The sequence below is a fragment of the Sardina pilchardus genome, chromosome 9 (assembly GCF_963854185.1).
Source record: "Sardina pilchardus chromosome 9, fSarPil1.1, whole genome shotgun sequence".
In the NCBI taxonomy this organism is placed as follows: domain Eukaryota; kingdom Metazoa; phylum Chordata; class Actinopteri; order Clupeiformes; family Clupeidae; genus Sardina; species Sardina pilchardus.
In genome coordinates, this window is record NC_085002.1 from 16,718,129 (window position 1) to 16,729,168 (window position 11,040).

Consider the following 11,040-nt stretch of genomic DNA (forward strand, 5'->3'; position numbering starts at 1 on the left):
GCTTAACTCCCCTGCAGCCCTGACCTACGGCTTCAAGGTCTCCGTCTCCAAGCTTCCTTCCCCTACCCTAATCGGCACCCTCTCTCTCTCTCTCTCTCACTCTCTCTCTCTCTCTCTCTCTCTCTCTCTCTCTCTCTCTCTCTCTCTCCCTCTCTTTCTCTCTCTCTCTCCCTCTCTCTCTACTGGAGGGGAACGTTGCATGGCATGCTGTTCAAACACATCCTTCAGTTCATCGCTATGCTATGCCAACCGGTTAAGATTAGCGTTGGAACAGGGAAAAGCACCAGTAAACACAGTGGCCCTCTTGGTATGCGTGACTCTCTGTGCAGTGGGCACTGAGACTAATAGGGTAGCTCCTTAATGTTGTGAGTGAGTGAGTGAGGCGAGGATGAGCGAGGGCAGACAGCACTTAATGGTGTGAGTCAGTCTAGGCCAACGGTTGTATAATGGTCAGCCCCAGCTGAGAAGGCCATCACTGAGATTCACACCCTCTCTCTCTCTCTCTTTCCTCCCTCTACCCACCGTCCCACGCGTGACTGCCCATAGTGTGGCCAGCCTGGGCACTGATCTCGTGCCAGGCCCTTGTCGTGCTTTAGAACATGCTACCTGCTGCCCAGGATGAAGGCCCACTGTGCCCCCATATGGCACAGAGCTGGCACACGCACAACATTGCTATGGCCCTCTGGGCATCGTCACTATCAAGGAGGATTCTGATACAACGATCGCTGTTGTCGCGGCTACTACTCTGCGGCTCCGAATCGGCCTTAGAGTGAGCCACAGAGAACGTGCGAGTTCTGGAATGTTCTCTCGTTGAAAGCCTGCTGTTACATCACAGGCACCCATCCCAGTCGTTTGTGCGGGGCCACCCGCAAGATTGAGTGGCTGCTGACATTCATCTTTTCAGAGCAGTCAAAGAGGCTTTGAGGTTTCTCCTTTGAGAGTTGTAGTATGACTTTGCTCACTGGAATGATTAGTGCCTTCAGTTTGAAGAGAAAATGCAAAATGTTCACCCAAAGAGTAGCACATTTCTGGCTCAGATATCTGCCTTAGCTGCCAGTAATACTGCCATACATAATACAATATTATGATCAAGCAGGATAAAGCATGAGAACTCCATAAAAGGTTTGGCAAGACTAACACTTCACAACATTTTTATCTGCAGAAATAATTCTGTAATCTTTTCATACCATGCTTGTACTGTAGTCTTGGCACATTCAAATGAATTATCATGAATTCAAGTTCAAAGGCTTTTACACCTAGTTATTGCTGTGTGGTATTGGTTACTGTGTGAGCCTCGAGGAGGGAGATAGATAACACTGTGGATCAGAAAGCGCTCTTTGGGAGAGAGAAAGAGGGAGAGACAGATGGAAAGAGAGAGAGAGAGAGAGAGAGGGAGTGTGTGGAGTGGTTGGGTGAGAACTGCTTATGTCATGCCATGTGTAATCACCTGCTCCACCAGAGAGAGTCCATGTGGACCTTGGATTGTTGTTTTCGTGTTTTTTTCCCCCTACCCTCTTTTTTTGTTCCCGCATGCAGTTCCGTTACGGCTTGAGGAACATTAATGTGCCGATCCTGCAACAATCCTCCCTCCAGCTCCTTCTCTCTCTCTCTCTCTCTCTCTCTCTCCCTCTCTCTGTTTCACTCTCTGCAGCACAGACCACACAGTCACTGCTGCAGTTTGGGTACAGTCTCACTGTCGCTAGCTAATTTGCTGCTGCTAGCTGCTATCATCTGCTTAGCCTATTCTAGCCCCCCTTCAAGTCTTTCTCTCTCTCTCTCCTCTGTCTGTCTCTCTTTCCGTTTCTCTTTTACTCACTCACTCTGTGCTTTTTCTTGTGTTTCTCCCTCAGGCGGGAACTCTTGACTCGAAGGTCCAGCTCGAGAGCAGGAAGAAGGGGATGGTGGAGGGGCGGACAGGTTCCCTGGGCCCCCACAGGCCCCTCCCCGGGGACGGCAGCTCTCGCGGCGGCCCCGGCGGCGGAGGAGGAGCCGGGAGCATGTCCGGCGGCGCCGCGGGCTACCAGCTGGCCTACGCCACCCTGCGCCAGCCGCCGCCCCCGGCCGACCCCGACATGGCCGACTGGGCGAGCAAGCACCTGAACCTGCACACGCAGGGCCTGTTCCGCCGGCGCGTCTCCATCGCCAACATGCTCTCGTGGAACCGCGGCTCCATCAAGAAGCCCATGCTGGTCACCAGCGACCGCGTGGTGCGCAAGGAGGCCTGCGAGATGTTCAAGCTGGTGCAGGCCTACATGGGCGACCGGCCCTCGCGCCTGGACCGCCGGCACGCCGCGCTGCTCGTGGTCACCAAGTGCTGGGCCATGCAGGGGCTGCGCGACGAGCTCTACGTGCAGCTGGTGCGCCAGACCACCGGCAACCTGAGCCCGCGCAGCCTGGCCGCCGGCTGGGAGCTGATGGCCGTCAGCCTGGCCTTCTTCGCGCCCTCGCCCAAGTTCTGCTGCTACCTGGAGGGCTACATCCAGCGGCACATGGAGCCGGCCAATGATAAGAAACGTGAGTTTCTCATTGAGCAACAGGGTGGGTGCGATTTACTCTTCTTCCTCTCTCTGTCGGTCTGTTTTTTGTTCGTCTTCCCGTCTTGTCTTCCGGTCTGCCTTCCTGTTGGGTTGTTTGTTTAGAGTTACGGATATTTGGGGAGTTTCTTTTAATGGGTTTGTTTTTGTGTCTGTGACACCTGCTGTATTATTGCAGTTTGTGTGAGGGGGGAAAAGCCGTTGGTGATTGGACCTTGAAATGTTTTTCTTTACCCAAAGGTTAACGCATGCTTTTTTTCTCTCTCTCTCTCTCTCTCTCTCTCTCCTGGATTGCAGTCACCCAGTTCATCCTTGACCAGCAGGACATCAAAAAGAAGAACTCAAAGTCCAGGAAGAAGAGGAAGCAGAACACGGAGGACGATGAGCAAGAGGGTAGGTCCACCGCCAGCCACGCACGCACGCCGCTTTCATTTTCTGTGGCTGTCGCACGGCAAACTCTCAGTGTTCCAGATTCAAACGCTCCCCTCTCTCTCCCTCCAAGGACTTCTCTCCGCTCTTCTATTCTCTTTCCACCCGCGTACGGCGTGTCCTTTAGAGATTAGGTTACAGAGTCCTCCGCGATATAGCAGTCACGACTATGTGTGTGTGTGTGCGTAACGCAACCCCCCCCCCAATCCTCTTTGAACTAGCGCACACACACACATGAACACACACATAAACACACACACACCCACACACACGCACACACACACACACACGCCAAATGAACTCCTTTTTGTAGGACACGGTTCTCTGCAGCGCTTGACCGATGAATTCCTGTGCACAGTGGCTTTTTATTAGAGTTAAAGCTGCGCTGATCAATAATTGACCAAAGTCAATAGAAGCTCTAATTAATTGTCCCCTCCGGCCACCGCACATGGCCTGTTGTTCTCTCTCGCACGTTACTGGACAATGAAGGAGGACGTGCGTCCATCCGTTCTTTCCGCAGAGTGGAGTGGAGGGGGTGACCTCATTAGCTGAGCCACAGAACTGGCTGATGATGGTGATCTCATATGTGAGGGAAGCCTACACGCACGTCCTGTGCTGTCGCCGAGCCGCAGAGGGCGACCCCTGTCACCCCACGCCACGCAACCCCACAGGGGCCACAGGTCCTGGGACTCGGTGACTCAGTGAGTCGGTCGGTCGCAAGCGGCCGCAGCCCACTGCTCTCACGTGATGGGGCCCCTGTTAAACAAAAACATCACTTATACTCACTCACACACACTCTCTCTCTCTCCCCCACACACACACACGCATGCATACACGGTGTGGCATCACTGACCACTTCCGGAAAAGGCATGCCCACTTCCCACTCGAGTCCAGTCAGAGGCACATTGACATGTAGTGAGTAACAGCTGCTTGGGCGATAAATTGGGCAGATGTGGTCAGGGTCATAGTCATTGTAGTGGCTACTCATCTCCCTCTCTCTCTCTCTCTCTCTCTCTCTTTCTTACTCCCTCCCTCTCTCTCTCAACCTCTTCCCCTCTCTCCTTCTCTCTCTCCCTGACAGCTGTGTGGGCTGTGGGGTGTGATTCACCACAGGGAATTCTGGGGGCTGGCTCCAGTGCCGAAGGCTTCCCCCTCTTAGCCTGGGTTGGGCTGGGCTGGGCAGGGCTTGACCAGAAATATGTTTTCTGGCTTTAAGCTAGAGTAAGACAACGACATGATATAGGCCCCAGTTGATTACACGCGTATCACATTCACCACACAGGCTTTGGCTGAGATGCCCCTGGTACATAAACTGATTACAGCTTGTTTATAGATTGCAGTTATTGAATATAAAATAAAAAAGTTGACTGTATTTATCTTCTAGCAGAGGCCCAAATCCATGGGGAATTGCCCAGTCTAAACTATAAAATCCAGCACACACACGCTACCCATTGGCACTCTGTTGTGTCTGTTGTACCAGAGCATTGTGTGCTGGACTAGACGTTGCTGCCCTTCTCCGCTGGAGATAAGCATGCTCAGGAGAACAGTGAAGCAGTCCCCCCGCCCCACTCAGGCCGTTCCCGCTGGCGCCTCTATTGTGTAACGCAGTATAAAGTTTACTGCTGGGCTGTTGGAACACGGCCTACAAAGGAGATAGAGGGTAGAGGCTGGGTCGGGTCTGTGTGTTTTTCTTTTTTTCTTTTTTCTTTTTTTCACTCTCCTCGCTGGCTGGCTGCGATGCATCTTTTCTCACAGAGCTGGTAGTGGTGGTGGTGGGGGGGGGGGGGGGGGGGTGGAGTGGAGTGGAGTGGAGCGGCGGGCCTCACCACCTCTGAAACTAAAGCCGGCTCTCTCAGCTCGTTTCCACTCTGTAGCTGCTTTCGCTGCTGCTGTCTCGTGTGGTAATAGCCATACTGCTTGTTCAGACCACCATTGAAAGAGAAAGCCACCACCGCACACACACACACACTCACACACACACACACACACACACATATACACACAAACACACTAACACACTAACACAACCCAGCCTTGCTTGCTCTGAACTAGTTTGTGTTAAGAGGCCTTTCTTTCTCCAAAAATGTTATTTTCCCAGACACCAAAGGCCTTGATGTATGGAACAATTTCTTTAATTAGACATAATTACAGTCGGGGCTCGGAAAAAGATTAAGGCGGCCTGTGTCAACGGGCTCGGCATGTCACCTGTTTGCCATAAATCTGAAGGGGGAGCGGGTTGGAAAAGAGGAGGGGTACAGTTTCACAAAACATTCCCCAAAGGATGCTTTTCATCCCAGCACGAGTCTTGTGCCATCTGGCTCTCGGATGGGATGCTGGGAAGTTGCGGTGGCGGTGGGAGAACGGCACCCCCATGGCTTTTACGGAGTAGGCCTGCTCCCTATTTCTCCCCAAAGAGTGTGTGTGTGTGTGCGTTCGTGCATGCGTGCGTAAGTGTGTGTGCAAGGGCGAGTGTGGGCGCATGTATGTGCCTTTGTATGTAGGGTACAAGATCAGATGGACCAGCCACATCCTAAATCCATAACTCTACTTCAGATGACGCCACACACTAAAAAAAGCTGCAGCTCATAGCAGATTGTATACATGAAAGTCATCGTTAAGACATTATCCAGACTGATCAAGCCTTCGCTACAATCCCACATCAGGTTTATCCGTTAGCTATACCTATCAGCTGAGTAAGTGAGGGGGAGTGTTGAGTCATGGGAGTCTTCTACACTCCGTCTGATCGTCTAGCCAGGCCTGCATCCCTCTTCCTGTGGCACCTCAGACAGAAGGGGGGGTGCTGATTCAGACGCGTCCCTCCCCAGACTGCGTCCTCACTTCACTTCACTCCGAGACGGCACAGACCCAATCTGGGACGCGTAACGCGAGAGATTGCTTATGTTTAGCGAGCTAAGAGCCATGACTCACACTCTAAAGCGAGCTGATGAATCAGAGGAACTTTGGGGGTGCGTATCTAACTTAAGACCCCCACAGCACCCCAATCAGACAGACCCTTACACACACACACACACACACACACACACACACACACAGACTGAAACCAGAAGCCGGCTAGAGTGTCGGCCGTCAGCAGCCAAGTGCCCACTCCTCGCACATGTCGGCTAAATGAGTCAGCGGGAGCAGGAAGTGTGTGCCGGGGCTTCCTCTGCAGGCCTCCGAGCTGCTCTGGAGTAAATCACTTGGGACCTCTCAACAGCTCCAGCTCAAGCTCCAACCTCAGCGCTGCCCTGTGCTGTGCTGCCCTGTGCTGTGTTGTGCGGTGCGGTGCGGCTCCTCAAAAGCAGTAGAACCTGCTCGAGAAAGTGCCGCCTCCGTAATTATGGAGCCAATTATGTAGCATTTAGAACGGCCAAAATTAAAGGGAGGCGGTGAGTGGCTAGAGAGTGATAGATGGGGAGTAGTTTGGTGCTGGTTCACATGCTCAGGGATTTTTTTTTTGTTGTTGTTGTCGTTGGTCTTTCATGAAAAAGGAACAGGTTTGCTCGTCTCGCTCAAAGACCACACGCAGCTGTCACGACTCTGACGGAGCACAGACCCGTGTAGTTGTTGTTGCACTGCCTTGAGGAATGCGTCTGTTCTCTCTCTCACACTCTTTCTCTGCCCCCATGACTCACCTACTCTCTCTCTCTCTGTCTTACTCTCTCTCTCCCTCTCATGCTGTCTTGTATGGTAGCCATCTCTCACGTTTTTCCTCCTGTTTTTTTTTTCTTTCTTCTTTCTCTGCAGGCCTTCCCATCAGCACTTATGCCAAGTACTGCTACCGCAAGCTGCAGAAGGTGGCCGTCACCGGGGGCAAGAAGGTGAGTGACACACCTGCAGGATGAGACGGAATGAGGGAGGAGGGACAGAAGGGGGGAGGACAGAGAGAGAAAGAGAGAGAGAGAGAGAGAGAGAGAGACCGGGTTATAGAGAATGCTGGTTTTGGAAGGACAGCTGCCAGCATTAAACAGAGCTATGTATGATGTCATAGCAGATTTATGGCGCTCCATATGTCATGATTCCTGAAGTGTCTCTACGCCCCCCACATTTAACTCAGCTGGTGTGTCACGGTTAGTCTGTGATTTTGGGGTTAGTCATTGTATCGGTTTCGAGTCTAGCAAACATAGACACACAGCTTTTTGACAAAATCAGACGAGAGTAAAGGTGAAAAAGAATGAGAGTCATTCAATAATTGAGGTGGAAAAGGGACAGACAGACAGACAGAGAGATGTGAAGGAAAACATGGACAGAAGTATGAGGAGGAGCTAAAGAAACAGTTTGACCCGGGAAGGGAGTGAGTGAGAGGAGTAGAGAAAGAATGAAAAACACTAAACAGACTCCGGTAAAAACAAAAAAACAGACTGTGGGAGAAGTCAAGGGAGAGATGGGAGGAACTGTGATGGAAAAACTAAACAAGATGAGACCGAGGGCTGTAGAGTGAGGGGGGAGAGAAACAAGTGAGTCACATAATGGGGACAAATGGAGAATACAAAAGAGAAGGCATGATCCCCACTGACCGCGCCCCCCCCCCCCCCCCCCCCTGGTCTCAGGGCCTGCGGAAGCCGACCCTCGAGGAGGTGGACCACAGCCGGCGGGCCATCATCACGCCCTCGCTGTTCAGCAGCTCGCTGGAGGAGGTCATGGAGCGGCAGAGCGAGCTCTTCCCGGACCGCAAGCTGCCCTGGGTGCAAGTGCAGCTCTCCCAGTACGTGCTGGCCCTCGGAGGGGCTCAGACCGAGGGCATCTTCAGGTGAGCTGGCACAAAGTGTTCACACACACACACACACACACACACACACACACACACACACACACACACAAATAAGCAAGCCAAATACTCAGCCTACACTGTCACTGTCAAGTAAACATACACACACGTGAGCCCTCTCCGCCACAGACAAAGCCTCAGAGATTTACAAACACACAGGAGCATGGTGTTTGGTATTTCACATACCATAGTTGAACATGTTAATAATAATCTCCAGCAACTTTGTGATTATGTAATATTGTAGCGGGGCAGGTTTTAGATGGCACCACAGTCCTTGCGGGAAAATTTTGGAGAACTGCGTGTGACTGGATTACCAAGTAGGCGCAGAAGAATTATTCCTCTCTGTGTGAGGATGCGCCTGAAAGGTGCCTAGCATTACAATGGCTTGTGGTCACTGCGGAAGGCGAGGGATAGCAACTTAGACTCTAGACTAGACTCTATGGTCCGTGGACTAGACTAGTCTGTAGACTAAATTGCACTTTGTATAGAGAATCTTCGCTGACTATTCAGTTTACTTCAGGAGTGGTCCCAGGTCATGTCTGGGCATGTCTGGGTCTTGAGGGTTTGGTCACTCCTTGTCGCCGCTATCAGGGAAATGCACCCTGACAGGGTCTTTTAATTCCCCTTTTGTTGAGAGTTATTTTTCCAGACACTAGTCCCTATCCAGTTTCCACTGCTCTCTCCAGAGTGTAATGTACTTTGAAAGGGCCGCAACAGTACAGCGAGTCCTCATAACAGCCGATAAAAAACACCGCATCGGGACGCAGGGTACTGCAGCACCGCTGGCTGGTGGTGGTGGCTTGGTGCCCTCTAGTGGCAGTGAGTGGTAGTGCATGTGGTGTAATGCAGTGCCTCGTGTTCTGCAGGGTGCCCGGGGACATTGATGAGGTGAACGCACTCAAGCTGCAGGTGGACCAGTGGAGAATTCCAGAGAACCTCTCGGATCCCAACGTCCCCGGTGAGTGTGTATGTGTGGCTGTGTGTGGTCTGCATGTTACTGTTTTTTGTTTCTACCCAGCTGCTGTGGAAAAAAAAAATACTAAGCCATCCATCAAAAATATTTTTAATTCTTATCTGACGCCAAGATGGAATTGGAGTACCTGTGGGTGCAGTTTTAATTTTCTGATTAAATCATGGGAGAAGTTACACAGTCAAGATGTCCCTTAACGTGCTAACTAAGGGAGAAATACAACTTGAGACACCGGAAATAAGTTATGTGTGTGTATGTGTTTGTGTGATCAGCCTCTCTGATGAAGCTGTGGTATCGTGAACTGGAGGAGCCCCTCATCCCCATGGACTTCTATAAGCAGTGTGTGAGTCACTGCGACGACCCCGTGGCAGCCATCGGTGTGGTTCACTCACTGCCCGACCTCAACAGGCTCGTGCTTTGCTACTTCATCCACTTCCTGCAGGTGAGAACGCAGACATGCTCATGCGCATATACATTTCAACACGCGTCCATACCAACATATATGCAAATATACATACTCAAATACAATGGTAGACACACCCATATCTTGATACACTCTACGTTGACACCCTATCCCAGAGTGTACACACACACACACACACACACACACACACACACACACACACACTATATACACACATGCACCTTTGCTGTTGAAGTTCCCATGCTTTTTTCACACACTGGATTGTCTTCATGCAGTAGCACACACATCATAAAGGTCTCTCTCTGTCTCCCCACAGGTGTTTGCGCAGCCTTCTAATGTGTCCGTGACAAAGATGGACGTGAATAACCTGGCCATGGTCATGGCGCCCAACTGCCTGCGTTGCCAGTCCGATGACCCCCGCATCATCTTCGAGAACACGCGCAAGGAGATGTCTTTCCTGCGCATGCTCATTGTGCACCTGGACACCACCTTCATTGAAGGCATCGTGTAAACGAAGCACATGCTCCGAAACTGATACACACACCCTCTGACACACAGACACACACACACACACACTGAAGTTGATGGACCAGTGTATAGAGAGCTTTTGGACAGGCTTGAGTACTTTGGTTAAGCTCATGATCTTGTCTCTGGAATATAGTGCCAAGACCTCACTGCTTTATGGTCACCAGATACCCCATACCAAAGAGTGGGGCTTACTCTGTAAATATATACATATAGATATATATATATATTTGTGCATGAAGAACACAGTGTTAATCCTCTTCACTGTTGATTTAATAAGTTTGCTTGGACATCAAAGAAAAAACATCAGAATTGTAAAGAAAGAACAGTGTTATAGAATAATTTATTTCAAAGAATACAGCATCATCCCGGAAAAAAAATTGTGTGACAAGTGTCTAGGGGGAAAAAAAACATTTTAATTGTTTTTTTGGACTGTCCCTTTGGCCTAAAAGTCTGTCTGAGTTTAGATGTGATTTCAAGAGGGTGAAAAAGAGTTTTTTATATACACTCACAATAGGATTGTTAGTGTTATTGTCAGCAATTGAATGCTACGTTCTTCCTACAATTCATACATTTGTTGGTTGTCATGTAATTATCTTTTAATGGTTATTGTGTTCTGTTGTATAGAGAAGATTTTAATGTTAGCAGAGCAGCAGCTGCTTTTATGATGAAACAGGCCCTGGGTCCTAATGTCCCAGTCAAATACTGAAAGCAATACGACTTTGCAATAAACTACTGCTTGGGAAATCTGTAAAGAAGGGACTTGTGAGATATTGTACAGTCCTTGGTGGTTCTACTTATTCATTAATCATTGGGGATGTCAATGTTCTTATTTGTTATGGTAATTGTTTTAGCAGTCCTCCACAGATTTCAGTCATATTTTTGAACAAACCAAACTGTAAATTTGATTGCATTTTTTTTGTGTGTGGATATGAGTGAAACTGCGTGCATAAATGTTCACGGTATTTCTTTGTGTTAGTGTTTTTCACAACAGTTAAGCTTATCGCAAACTGTCCTGTATTTCTGAAAGGCTGACTGAGTGCATTGTTTAAGGGGGAGTACACAAAGAATGTAGAGTACTTGAGTTGCTATAGTACCTTTTGTAAAATAAAAAAAAAAACAATCCCTTGTAAATAGTCCACACTTTTGTTTTTAATAACCCAACAACAGGCGACTATTATTGACTTTGAAAGAAAAAAATGAACCATGACCGGTCTTACTTTTTGTGATGTAAATGTTTCCGTGAGCTATCTTATGAGACTGCTTGTTTGAAACCAGAATTGATCCACCTTGCCAATATGTGTGTTTGCATTATTTGTTGGAATGGTTGTTCGAAAATAATAAAATAACACAAACCTTACGGTGTGGTGTGCCAATGGGCTTTGACTGT

The 11,040-nt window shown here is 49.6% G+C and overlaps 1 protein-coding gene across 1 annotated transcript in view; it reads left to right on the top strand.

Moving 5' to 3' along the window:
• Positions 1-11,010, top strand: part of arhgap46a (Rho GTPase activating protein 46a) — a 41,415-nt gene extending 30,405 nt beyond the window's left edge. The window contains exons 4-10 of the mRNA XM_062546016.1: positions 1,851-2,514; positions 2,832-2,927; positions 6,711-6,784; positions 7,514-7,713; positions 8,598-8,689; positions 8,974-9,143; positions 9,442-11,010. Coding sequence (XP_062402000.1) covers positions 1,851-2,514; positions 2,832-2,927; positions 6,711-6,784; positions 7,514-7,713; positions 8,598-8,689; positions 8,974-9,143; positions 9,442-9,636 — 1,491 coding nt within the window. The 3' untranslated portion in view covers positions 9,637-11,010. The remainder of the gene's footprint in view (positions 1-1,850; positions 2,515-2,831; positions 2,928-6,710; positions 6,785-7,513; positions 7,714-8,597; positions 8,690-8,973; positions 9,144-9,441) is intronic.
• The last annotated feature ends 30 nt before the right edge of the window (positions 11,011-11,040 follow it).